Here is a 14,291-nt window from a genome sequence, read left to right on the forward strand (position 1 = left end):
AAATGAATCTAAACTCTCCTCCTGGTGTAAAACTATGTGAATTATTTCTGCTTCAACATGATTGGACTGAAAAGGAGAGGACAGCTGCTGTCAGACAGCTACGTCAGACTCAGGGTTTCTTCAGGTAAACCTGCCAGCGAGCAGGTTAGTTAGGAGGTTAGGTTCACAGAGTAAGTTACCGCAGTAACAGACCCAGAGTTTAAGTGACCTCTCTTTCTGGGACTGAAAAGTCTGAGTTTCTCTCATCTCAGGGTTAACAAACTCAGAGTTTTCACAAAACCCGCTTTCTGGAATACCCCCCTGGTCCGTCGTTTTTTTGTTTTTTTTGTTTTGTTTTTTTTTTGTTTTCTGATTTGCCGTTGTGTTTTCTGTTTTGTTGTTGTGTTTTCTAATTTGGCGCTGTGTTTAGTAATTTGTTGTGTTTTTTGTTTTATTGTTGTGTTTTCTGTTTTGTTGTGTTTTCTGAGTTGCTGTTGTGTTTTCTGATTTGTTGTGTTTTCTGGTTTGTTGTTGTGTTTTCTGTTTTGCTGTTGTGTTTTCTGATTTGTTGTTGTGTTTTTTGTTTTGTTGTTGTGTTTTCTGTTTTGTTGTGTTTTCTGAGTTGCTGTTGTGTTTTCTGATTTGTTGTGTTTTCTGATTTGTTGTTGTGTTTTCTGTTTTGCTGTTGTTTTCTGATTTGCTGTTGTGTTTTCTGATTTGCTGTTGTGTTTTCTGTTTTGTAGTTGTGTTTAGTAATTTGGCGTTCTGATTTGCCTCATGCTCTCTGTCTTCCGCCCTTTTTAAAGGAATAATTTTGCCACCCCAAAACCCGAGGTTACAGACTATTTGAATAATCAGGGCTCCTTACTGCTCATTTCCAAATTTACAGTTTTATTTTGAGAGTAAAGAAACACTGCAGATCTGTTTAATGATGCAATGAAAAACGTTTCTGATGCAGAATTCAATGTGTCAGCTGCATGACTTTTGGTTCAAACCAACATACACAAACCATTATCATTCTAATGTAGCATTATCATTCTAATGTAAAAATACACTAAAGACAAATTCTGCAGAACATCAAAAGCTGGATGTAACTTTTGCAAAAAGTTTAGCTTCTGATGGGCATTGTATTTCAGACAGCTCTTCTTCACATAACATGTCAGTGGTTACATGTCTCTGGGAGAACTTCATACGTGAAGACAAATTAGAAAAGCCTTTTGTGGCTCCAGAGGAATCTTTCCGGAATCTGATACATTGTCTCTAGTGATGTTGTTCAGTGGCTAAGTCACATTGTGGGTAATATAGGAAGCAGATTTTGAAGAGGAAGAAGAATGTGTGGAATGAACCAGGTGATATCTCTGGCTCTGCTGTACTGATGTTGATCATTTGTTTCACAATGGGTCCAAGAGTGTTTTTACTGTCCTCTAAAAACAGTATGTTAAGCAGTATACATTATAATTATGAAATTATCCAAATGTAAATAAACAAATGAATACATGACCTTTATAAGTGTAAATTCAGATCTTTTGCCCCATATTATTAGGGAGTAAGAATTCATTCAGGTGTAACTGGCACTACACAAGCACTGTAGCAAAGCCTGAAGGCTCTGCCACATGATACAGTGGCTGCTCTGGCATTGCTAGAGGAAACGGTAAATGCAATATTTAGGCTACAGTGAGTTTATAACTCAGTGCTGGCAATTTATACTCTTATTGACACTGTATAAAGTCTGTGGCTCTGTCAATTGATTCACTTTGTTGTTAAAGCCAGAACGCAAGCCTCCTAATAAGACTCACTTTCGTCTTTTTTAAGTTCACTGTCCAAAAATCTAAGCTTCTTCATCTGCTTCAACTGCCTCTTTGCTTGTAACATTTCTCCTCAACACTACATTAAACTATGTTTCTTTAAATGCAAACCAGGTGATCGGGGGTATGTTTAGAGTCATTTATAGTAAATTGCTGGGATGTTAATACTACTATATTGCCTACTTACACATCCAGTGATTTTATCTCAACTATTTTTTGCGTTTTTTTCATTGAAAGTCTATGTATTCAATATTTACATGTTTCCTCTAGCTCAAGTAATGGAAAACAACAAAATGTTACCATAACGAAATGAAACCACCGACCTCGGTGTAATCATGGACTCAGACCTGAATTTCAGCAGCCACACTAAGACTATTACAAAGTCAGGCTACTGTCACCATAAGACTATATCCAGGATAAAAATCCACATCATTGTTCAGAGGTCATAAAAATAGACATTTCTCATCCGTCTCAATCAGACCCTGATAACTGAGATAACAGATCTGTTGTGGTGATACAAAGATAGTGTTTACAGAAAACAGAGACACAGAAGTGAACAGTGAGAGGCGTTTATTCATAGGCAACTTACAGATGAGAGTGGATACCTGGACCTAGTCCCAACACACACACACACACACACACACACACACACACACACACACACACACACACGCTTGTTGGTAGAAAACACACACTTAATTTGGGCCAAAAATTAATTCTACCATAAAGGAAAATAAACTCAAGTACAAAATGTACAATCTCCTACAAGAAAGTATGTGGCAGCTGCACCAAAGAACCAGAGATGAGTGAAAAATAAGAACCTCTGTTAGAACAGTGATCCAGTTTTCTGTGCATCTCTGCTTAATACATAAACTCACATTGTTAAGACAAACAACAATTAACAAAATAATCTGTTTCTACAGGTTTACAACACAATATCAACAAACATCACCAATAAGATATTCAAAACCACTGAGTAAAGGCACATGTACTTTGGTCCCAACCGGTCTCCTAAAATCAGAGACCAAGACCAGAATCACATGTTGACACCTTGTTTAAACAGAGAGCTTGTATGTGTTTGTGTGTGCACCCACTCACAGCAATGTTTTATAAAACACAGCGATGGGATTTGAGCAGGAATATAACAGGTGGCTCTATTCTTTAAGGAGAGCTTCACCTTTAGATCCTTCATATTATTATACATCAGCAATGTGTTAATGTCAGTACATTCCAAGTTATTTTGTAATGAATTGAATTATCATTTGTCTCCAACAAACACTATTAGCTTCAGATTCCGATTACCATTTCCCAGATTGCGTTTGAATGACCCCACAAGGAACTTTGTGTTTTTAATCAAATCGTATAAACAACTTTCAAGTGATTGTACATGTATGGGAACAGGAAAAAGGTATGCCAGTTAAGAAAAGCTGCCTCTTGAAATTCAGAAAGTGCACTACACTGCACAAAAAGTAGTTTATTCTATTCCCTTTGAGGACTGTAGGTAATTCTGTCCTCAAACCTACATGTAAAGTGATTATGTGTAGTGCAGCAGATCTGTTTGATGTAGGGTGCTAAAATGGCTACAAAGTAACTCTGGGTGCTGGTAATGCAAAACAGCACAAATCACACTTTAATATTTAGTGACAGCCAAGTTCACTCCTTTATTCTTGTAGTGTGGAAGAAATGTAGAAGAATTTGCTTGATACTTGAGAGCGTCAAAGTACACAAGCGATCAGAATGAGATTTGAAGAAGTGAACCAGCACACTGAGAATGTGTGTCAGAAATGGCACAGTTCTAAAAACATCCTCCAATAACAGCAAATTAGGCTGCCTACCTAACAGGAAAGAGGAGTCATATGACTGTAGCAGCGACACAGTACAGAAAATAACAGATCATACCATACAGAAACTCTAACCTTGAGAGAAAATCCAGCACACCAGTCAATGACTTGATCGGCCAATATAAAAAAACAGCTACTTGCTCTTTATTTTCTCGAAAGTACAGTATTTCACCTGGGGGCAACACCTTCTGTCCTGTGTCACACACGGTGTTGTGTGCCAGATATGCCTACCATCAGCTTGCACTGGGCGTCTTGTAACTACAAACTTAATTTTTTGAAACTTTACATTTTTTCACTATTCGTAGTCATTCGTTGCATTTTAATCCAGGTTAATTCCTTAACCTAACCAGGTAGTTTTTGTGCCTAAACCAGAAGGTTTTGTTGTTGTTGTTTTTTTTTCCTGAAAACCATTCCTGAAAACAATAAATTCATTAAGTCTTAAAGTAAAAGTTAATGAGTCTGGTTGCATGAGAGACATGAACAAGATCCATTCATCCAGCTCGTTCTCTGTCTTTACAGCTTACTTTACTAGCATTTTTGGCCACCCCGAGCCAAACCAGCCGAGCAGGCCTCAGTGTAGTCTTGAGATTGCAGCCGTCAACTAGCATAATATCAATTACAAGAACCTGTCTCCCCCTAAAATTGTTACTGAACTTATGTCTGTGCAGGAAACCTGAGAGAAATCAGTTTTTAAAATACATTGTACTTTTGTAGCCTCTGACTGAATCTCTTTAGTTTCTCTCGCTCTGTTTGTTCTTTCAGACATCTGCTGTGTTTTACTGTTATATGTGTTCACTTTCAGCTGTTTCAGGAGTCATTTATTGTTTACTTATTGCTGGTGAGAACACACTGTTTCCTGTAATGTTTATATTTTCTATTTGTGAAGACGCCGTGGTAAAATAAACGTGTTTGTAACTAAATTTGGGGCGCTACGTTGTTTGTGGTGATTCTTCGAGAGTACTGCAGAGATCAGGACAAGTGCATCACTGCTTTAAGGGTACTCTCACAATAGGCAATCCGTACTGTGCCCAAGCACATCTGACCCCCCAAAAAGTCAAGTTTGTTGTTAGTGTGAGTATGTATTGGCCCTGCAAGAGGTGTGGTTAAGCACAGGTGCTTAATTGGGCATGAAGTATAATCATGCGTATTACGGCACCTAGCATTATCAAGAAATCCAGGAATGTGAGAGGCTGTCTACGACACGAGACAAGCCACAAAAAAGTCCATAAAGTAATTTTCTGTGTGCTACGATGTGATGATGAATGTGCAAGAAATAACTGTGCTCAGGCCTTGTTGTGGCCAGAGCAAAGTGAGTGCAGATCAGTGGGAGCCTGAGGGGGCGGGACAATTGTGCTTTGGCCAGTACTGAGCAATTCGGCCAGGTGTGAGTGCGCTCTGAAACACACCTTCAAGCAGGGCTCTTTCTTCTATATCTCCTGGATTCATCAATGCTATTCAGCAGAAAACTTATAATACTACCATTACTTTCCATGTACATAGATGTGAGGTCAAATACACAACAAAGGAAAACAACATGCACTCATAACACAGGCTGAGATGCTCTTGGAATACCCCAAAGCATGCCCAGCAACATCCCACAAAACCACACCCATCCTGATGAAATACCATTTCCACTTAGCAATGATAGAGATTAAACAGAGAACCAAAAATTCTTAACTACTGTCTTTAAGAGTAACAGTAGGCTAAAGAGTTTTATTGTTCTCTAAATGTCACCCCCTGAATTACTGCACTGATGACTGTGGTTGTGTGTGGTCAGGAGTTTTTTCTGTTGCACCACCACACTTGACAGTGACCATCAGCATGTACCGAACTACCCAGTAATGTACACTTGTAAATCACTGCAGCAGGCCGAGAAGTTAAACCACGAGAGAAGTTTAAAATTTGATATAGATCAAAGCAGGAATTTTCACGCTTTTGAAACCTTTAAGGGTGAGACGATTGTATGTATGGCTTCTACTGGTCAACAAAATATACAAGGAGAAATTTTGATTTTCTCAGTATTTTGATTGACAACTATTTCTAGTCTTACACTTTGAATTTTAAGCTTTGGATGTTGAAGCACATTTCAAATCAGTGATACCAATATTAAACTACTTAATGCATTGTTTGGGTATAGCACATGAGGTTTACAGAAGATGTTGAAAAGAAGACAAAAGGTACCGACTTCCTCGCTCATCATATGGTTTAGGGTTTAAGAGGCATGTGTAAGGGTTAGATGGTTGACTTTGAAAAGGAAACTTTCAGATGGTGATTCCCTCCCATGTCATAGTTGTGGAGATCCATCAGAGCCTGGATAGCTTCTTCTACTGATGACATCTGGATCAAAGACATCTTACGGTCCCTGATGTGGAAGGAGCATATTTGAGAGTGTGGTTTGTTAGCTCATCTCTCATCGCAGTGTGTATTTGACTCTATATAAAAAACATACATTTTTGAAAATATTCTTTAGTGCCTTGTTACAGAATATAAAAATAATTTAATTTCATTAAAATGCTTTTTACTGGAAGAACTTGAAGGCCTTGACGGTTCCTCCACTATTAGAGAACAGAAGGCGTAGATCATCCTCTCCAACGCCATCCCTGGACATGCAAAGACAAACTTTTACAGACTTGAAATAAAGAAGCATGAAGCCAAAGAGATTGCTACACTTGTTAAACTGTCATTAAACAGAACTTGACATGAATAATTTGTGTAGCGATCGTATTACCGGATATTGGAGAGATGAAGCGTTGCAGACGGAGGGAAGATGTTCTGGAAGTTTTTGGATCCTGGCTTCTTAAAGCGATGGAGGGGTGAGCCAGAAAAGTCTGTCCAACAAAAAGCAAAACATTTGGATAATGACCATAACCTTGGGTGCAAATTCTTTCATGAAACAAACATATTGTCATATAATTGTTATAAACTGAACTCTTATAACATGGTCTAAGACACCATGGAGAGGAAAGCAAAACAAAACAGAAAATGAAAAATGCAGCAGAAACTGGGAAACCTGCTTTTGTTCCCTCCATATTCTTCTTCCTTATCAAAAACTGGTTTCGAACATTCCCCACAATGCAACTCATCTGTCGACAGCTATGCTGGACAACTCATGCTAGTAGCACCTAATGCGGCCTTGAGCTTTGAGCCAACAGATTTTTCTTTTTTCCCTTTTCAAACTTAGTCTTCAGCCTTGAGGGTGACACAAGTGACATCACTGATCAATTTATCATTTTATTAGACTTCAGACACAGCCATGAAAGGCTTTATATATTTTTTTTCACACATACAGTAGTTCTCCAAGTTTGTTGTGGAATGTGGGGCTTCAGTTTAAAACAATGCAAGGTTGATTTCCCAGCCTCCTCTATCTTTTTGCATTATGGCTTGTGTCAGTGATCCATGGGCTTTAATAAACAATGGTGGGGACAATAAGGCCCCCTCTGTGAATGAAGGATCTCTGTTTGTTAGTGATGTGAATTAAAATCATGAAACCTCCAGCTCACTTGGTCAAATGCTTTCTTAGCATTTCAGTTCAATGCTGTGACTGACATTGAGGATGCATGTAGTTATTCAGACTTGATCTTGGGACACACATTTTTGAAGAAAGTTTTAGTGGAATACAGTAAAAAAAGGGTTAGGTAGGCTCTGTATGACTACATTTCATTTAAGACTTGTCCTGGACCTATGACTATGCGATTTTCATTAATACGTTCTCTTTTAGGATGCAGATAACATCTTACCTTTAGTGAGTAGTTGGTCATCCAATCCTTCTCTGGGCAGAGCCACAGTTTGATGTTTAGACAGTGTTACTCTCATCACTTTACCAAAGACCTTCTGACCATTCAAATGGCTCATGGCTACAGGTGAGAATAATAGACAATATGGGCATGTGATTAGATTTAAAAGCCTGACAGGGTTTCCACGTTAGCTTATACAGTGTATCAGGTTGATAGAATAACATGAATCATATTGCACTAATTCATCAGTTCTTTGGTAACAAATACTAGAGTAGTTTTCAACAAGTAAACCTTAACCCGAAATCTTATCCTGATTCCACATTTCGGGTCAGATCAGACCATTATTGTCCCTCATGAGGACATCCTTTTAACAGCATAAAAACACAAATACAAAACAGAAAACATACACACTTTAGACATGTAGTGTTGAACTGGGTACACAATTCTGAAGAAAAGGGTGTATGATAAACAAAACTGATCAATCAAGTAGTTGTCAACTATTAAATGCTTGCCAGCAATTTTGATAATAGATTAATCAGTCTTAGAACCTCTTAAAAGAAAATGTAAGCGGTTATTAAATATTAATATTTTCAGGATTCTTTCCTCCTCTATTACATTAAACTGAATAGGCAACAACATGTGAGGACATCATTTTGTTTCGGGGGAACACTGACCAACATTTTCCCCCATTTTTTTTCCCGCTGTAAACTAGACAACTAATTGATTAATCAAGAAAACAATCGACAGATTAACAAAGAAAATAATGATTAGTTGCATTCCTAGTCAAATTGGATTCTAGACATAGCAAGAAGATTTACATACTCCTTATCTTTGTTTCCCAGCATTGTTAGGCTAAGCACCTGCATTCTCATCATTTGGTCCACTGTCCAGTGTATACCTTTCTAACTGTTAGAACAATACCATGGACTATTGGGCCTTTTAACAGTAACTCCAAAATAAAGTCACCCTGTCTTGATTCATCTTATTCTGGATACCAATATTAATGTCTCATATTGTTACCAGAAAAACTCACCCAGTTGAGCCTGGTTCCCATCAGACAACTGTATCAGAGCACTATCCTTCTTGTTGTAGAGAATCTTCACCCTCTGGACATCACCATAGACTCCTGAAGATAGGGAAGACACACAGAGAGAGACAGAGAGAGACAGAGAGAGAGAGAGAGAGAGAGAGAGAGAGAGAGAGAGAGAGAGAGAGAGAGAGAGAGAGAGAGAGAGAAGGGTGGAATAGAGTGGAGTAGAAGATGGGGAGGATAGGACAGACAGAGAAGGAGAGATGGAGCCAACAAAGATAAAGAAGGAGAGGTGTGAGGGACCAGAAGAATAAAGTTAGTGCTAGAAAGACAAATGAAGGAAAAGATGGACTCTTCCCATTTGACTTCTACTAGAAACTCAACAAAACTGTATAACTGAGACGATTTATGATATGACTGACACCTTATCCTGTTATGCATCTGTTGCGAGTGTTTGATGGACTGAACAGAGTGTACATGATTCAGAAATCCAGTTTGAAGACTGTTGATTAAAAAAAGAAACCCTAAATTGACAGAAACTTCACAGAACCTTTTTTAAGAATGCACTAACCCGTAACCTGCACAGTAAAGATGCCCTGACAAAAGTTATTAAATTCTTTTTAGTCCTTTAATGCTGATAGTCTTACACTTTTTTGGACAATCTATAGATAATGTGTATTCATAGAAAAGTAAATATTTCTGGGCCGGTTGACAGTCTAATGTGACCCTCCTGATATGCTGAGTTAGGTTAAATCTGCAAAGTTGTAGAATGAAATAAAACACTGAACTATGACTGCACTAGATTTATACAAAAAAAAGGCCAAAGAGTGGAAGAAATGCACTGGTCTTTAGAGCTAGAAGGATTTTTAGTGAGTGTACCGGACAGTCATGGTCCACTTAACCAATAATGTGGTGCGAACAAAAAAAAAAATCCATGTGTTCAACATACAGGCTCTAGGTTGACATTTTTTACTGAAGATACTGAGTAAATTAATGCAAAACCTAGATGGTACACTCACAGACTATTGCTGGACAGTGGTCTTTAACAAACTGCCTTTGACCAAGCAGATTTAGTTTATAATTCTGTTACTTTGAGATAAAACACAGGAAAACTGCTAGAATTTCATGTTTTCTATGTTGCTCTATGCAAAACAAAGAAGAGCACATTGAAAAACTAATGGTTCAATCAAGGTTTGAGATGTAATACAGAATGTGCTGAGCTATCAAGGCTCAACTGAAGTTGATGTTTTAATTATTTTTAGTGCATTTGTAACAATGTATTGTTAGGTATTGCTTGCTATAGTCATCTCTGCTGCTGATCGCCATTAGAAAGCCTCTTTATTGGGCTGCACGATATTAGGGAAAAAACAAAAAACCAGCAGGCATTGTGAAAATTTAGTTTTTGATAATGCAAAAAATCAAAACAAAAAATCCCAAACATATATTTTCACAAGACAGCTTGAACAGATCTGTTGTGAAATCATTCATTATTCTAGAATAATTGGGGTGATTTTGTAGGGGACTGCATTTTATCAACAACCTAAGCAGCACCTGCCTTGTTTGATCACTTGATCAAGAATGACTGTGATTGGTGGTTTGTTGTGCATACAGAGCCCATGTGTCAAAGACTCCTTAAATGAGACTAAATGATATAACATCAAATGGATGTCTATGGTAGATTTGTTATGAAAAATGAGAACAAGGAGAAGTTTGCTTTTGTCTCAAGCAGCAAAGTTGAAGCACATGCTGCAATGTTGATGCTGAAACAACAAACAAACTTTTGTGTGAGGCTTACAAGAGACTAGTCTGAGTTAGACATTACAAGTGGATATCCTCTAAAATAAGGCTTTTTCCTTACAACCCTGTTGAGCTGCAGTAAAGACATAGTAAGAAAAGAAGCCATTTAGTACCAAACAGAAAACCTTTGGAAGATATCACCTTTATTTGTCTAACTCAGACTGCACAAGCTTCATATACAACTTTGGAATAATCTTATCTCACTCACACTGTGATAATTTTAGAAAGGGATATTTCATTGATCAGTACAACTCTGAGGGATGATTAGAGCAAGCAAAAACTTGTTTCAATGTACAGACAGAAAGTGCTTAAAACAAGCCATCAAAGTTTGTTTTTTTTAACTGTGCCATTCTTATTGTAAGGACAAACCCTGCCCGCAATAGCTAATAGCTGTAACAAATCCTAATGAATTGTAAATGAATACCTAATCCACAAACTGTGGATCAGGTTTCGCTTTAATTGTGGTGTATTTATTCTCACCAGTTAAAAGTTAAGCTAACCAAACAGACAATTTCTAAGACTCACTTTTAATGTAGAGACAAAGTAAGATTTTAACTCTGTAGGGTACAATATGATATAGAGGGAGGCTTGAAGACACAGAAAGACAGCTTGTCGACGAAATCACTGAAGAAAGTGAACAAAATTGGATTAACAGAGAGAGATATACAGATAGAATAGTAGAGGTTGAACATACCGAAGAGGGTAAAGAGACTTTGAGGCGTGACCATCTTTATAGAGAGAGACCGCAGAGCAGAGGACAGGAAGAGGAGGAGCAGAGGAGGAGGAAGAGGAGAGACGAAGGTAGAGATCAGACCGCCCAGCGTTGGACAAGGGGGGAAGTGGTGGTTTCCATGATGATGTGGGGTGGAGCAAAGATGGAAGGCATGGTTGAGTTTGGGGAGGGAGTCAAAAACAGCAAACCCAACGTTGGGTTAGACCGAATTGAGAAAAGTGAAGAGAGGTAAAGGTGGTAAAAAGACATTTGGGGCAAATGTACATGGGGGGGGGGGGGGGGTTAAGAAAAGTGTACAACATTAAAGATTGTATGGCCAAATGGAGAGAAAATAAATGGGAGAAGGGAAGAGCAGGGGAGGCAAGAAAGGAGGCGGGGAAGGGAGAAGGAGGAGGGGAGGACAAAAACCAAAGCAGAGGTCAGTAAACAGAGCATCAGTGGAACATCACCGGAGTCCGAATGATTGTTGGAGCCAATCCAGATACACACAAGCATACAGACACACACTGTTTCTCCACTTGTGTTAACACGCACGCAAACAGACACACCCTGCTGAATGCCTTTATGTGACGAAAAGAAAGGATGGAAGGGAATGAATAATAAATTTAAGGGTAGAAAAATGAATAAGCATGAAGTATTTAAGTGAATGATGAAGTGAGTGGCAGATGTCAGACCAAAGGGGGCAGTGCCATGAAGCAGATGGCCAACCATATCACATGTAATTGAAGGATACAGGTGCCAAAATGAATACTGTCTATGACTGACAGGATTGACATAAAGAAAATGTATATAAAAAATGCTGGTGCAAATTTGACTAGTTTAATACAAAAAATAATCTTTAAGGCAGAAATCCTAATTTTTCACTTTAAAAAAATGATTACAATGTAACGCAAGTCAATTTGACACATGCACTACGTAACACTGGGGTTCTGACTTCATTTCAATGATTTACTTGTTACCTTGCAAAATCCTTTAGATTTCCTCTAAATATCTAATTTATGAATAAAAAAAGTCTGGCCTTCTAAGCTATACTCATTTTTGCTATTCTTTTTATGTGTATATAGAGCTTCGCCAACTTCTTATTTTTCACTGGATTGTGTTGAGATGTATACTAAACATGCTAGAAACTCTAGTCAGCTCCAATAATCAAATTAATACATGGAAAATGTGTGGTATTTATTACAGCTATCTATTATCATATCATATTACGAACACATCCAGAGCTATTTAGTCTATCCATCCATCCATCTGTCCATCCATCTGTCTATCCATCCATCCATCCATCCATCCATCCATCCATCCATCCATTTTCTCAGGGTTGGGTCTGCTTCTGATGAGAAGAGATTCGCTTCTTTGACGTTGCTGAAACATCCCTGTGGTAACACGAGCATTGCGGCTGCGATCAGCCAAAACGACTGAATCATGGCTTGAAGCTGATGAAGACAGGCCTGGAGGAATCTAGATGTCTCTCTCCCAGGAAAGCTTTCCAGCTCTTATAATACAGGGTGATAACAAAAGAACAATCAAAAGGTCCGCCATTCTCATGAATTTGACCCAATGTCCATTTCGCAATACACACTACATTTCGCACCACCAACCTGAAGCGATCCATAGACACTCAACCTATAGATCCCCTGCAAATGTCCTGGTGCCAGACACCTCAGTCTTTTGTATCTGCCTCAATGTGTTAGTGCTGTTTTTGTGACACAAAGGAAACCTACATGATAGAAATTATTCATGACATTAACATTATATATCTATGTTACATGCTCCCCCTCTGTTGACTGGGACTACTAGTACTAAACTAAGTGGACTAATGCTTGGCCTCCTGCCTTTCCAGGTGAAAGCGATCTGGCTGATTATGAACCAATATGAGGGGGTAGGGCACTAGGCTCTGTCTCTCTGAAAAAAAAAAAAAATAATAAAAAATAAATAAATAAATAAATAAATAAATAAATAAATAAATAAATAAATATATAAATATATAAATAAATATATATATATATATATATATTCACACTCAACTGCAAGCCAAAGTCATCTTCAAAAAGCAGAGACACAATTGTCAGCATCTGAAACCAGGCCCTCTCTTCACCACAGTTGCACCTTGAGATCTTTTTCATCGATATCACTGATCACTGACAGCATCAGAAGTAACCCTGGAGGAGTGCAACACCCACTGGAAAGATATTAGACTTTGAGTATACGGACACATTTCTCACTTTGGTTGTATAGGGATAGTTTGGGCAAACAACCCCAGTCTGGCACTCCAAAGATGGTACTGTGCCCCACATCATCGTGAAAATGAAGAGGAATGCAACCAAGACAGCCCATAAATGTATGGAGCCTTAAACATCTCATCCTTTCTTGGCACCCTGCTGCTAAGGAGCAACACAGCAACCTCTGACAGGAATATGGAGGAGTCTCCCCTGAGCCTCCCACTTGACAATATCCCCAGAACACAGTCTGGGCCAAGCCCCGCTTTCTATACCTGAGTGGCCAATGGTTTGCAAGAATTTCCTTGAGGCAAAGCAAAAGTCCTTCTTTATAGTCTCCTTTTAACTGTGTTTTTGCTTCAGCAACCACTGAGGCTGCTGCCCTTCTGGCCTTCAAGTATCTGTGAGCTGCCCCAGGGGAACCAAGCCCAAAAACAATCCTTCTTCAGTTTGATGGCATCCCACAGCACTGAGATCCACCAGGAGATGCCGAGGTTGCTGCCATAACTGGCACCAATGAGTTCGCTCTCACTACATGTTTAGGTTAACCAGTGGTACTAATGGTATTTGTTGATCATGAAGGAATAAACAGGCTCTGATGTCACACAGTCGTCAACATAGAAGTTTCATGGGGGAGATTGTGTTGAACTGCATTCTGATGTAGCTGTTATTTTCAAGGTGTTTGAAGACAGAGTAGAGAGAAGTGAAGATGGCATCCTCTGTGGATCTGCTGGTTCTGCCCATCCAATGCAATAGCTTAAACCTGGAAGTTGGGGTGTAGCCAGGATCTCCGTAAAGATGTAGACAACAACTAGTGCTGGGCGGTATGACCAAAAATGTATATCAGGGTATTTTTCAAAATTCTAACGGTTTCACGGCATATGATGGTATTTTTTTTAGGCATAATCAGGTGTTCTGACAGAGGAATTACTAGCCCCATTTAGACAGAAAAGGAGGCACATTTGACCGAGACCAAGGAAACGCTCGCATCTCCCGGATCTCAGCTTTCCAGTTGCTCATTTTGACATTCCTTATACCCTCACCACGCCTCGCAGTCGCAGCAGGCCCATTTAGAAGTGCAACACTGAAAAGGATCCGGGTCTGAAACAGTGTTGTGCGGCGCAGCATAGCATTCCGACAGTTGTGTAATCAAATA

General features: G+C 38.8%; 1 protein-coding gene across 2 annotated transcripts in view; it reads right to left on the reverse strand.

Moving 5' to 3' along the window:
- Window positions 1–2,337: 2,337 nt before the first annotated feature.
- LOC119011357 (polypyrimidine tract-binding protein 2-like) overlaps window positions 2,338–14,291 on the reverse strand; it is a 29,875-nt gene continuing 17,921 nt past the window's right edge. For both annotated transcript variants that reach the window (XM_037084406.1, XM_037084405.1), the window contains 6 exons: window positions 10,881–10,914; window positions 8,393–8,485; window positions 7,363–7,479; window positions 6,354–6,453; window positions 6,148–6,225; window positions 2,338–5,987 (listed from right to left, as the gene is read on the reverse strand). In XM_037084406.1, coding sequence (XP_036940301.1) covers window positions 5,858–5,987; window positions 6,148–6,225; window positions 6,354–6,453; window positions 7,363–7,479; window positions 8,393–8,485; window positions 10,881–10,914 — 552 coding nt within the window. In that variant the 3' untranslated portion in view covers window positions 2,338–5,857. The remainder of the gene's footprint in view (window positions 5,988–6,147; window positions 6,226–6,353; window positions 6,454–7,362; window positions 7,480–8,392; window positions 8,486–10,880; window positions 10,915–14,291) is intronic.

The sequence above is a fragment of the Acanthopagrus latus genome, chromosome 21 (genome assembly GCF_904848185.1).
Source record: "Acanthopagrus latus isolate v.2019 chromosome 21, fAcaLat1.1, whole genome shotgun sequence".
NCBI classification, from domain to species: domain Eukaryota; kingdom Metazoa; phylum Chordata; class Actinopteri; order Spariformes; family Sparidae; genus Acanthopagrus; species Acanthopagrus latus.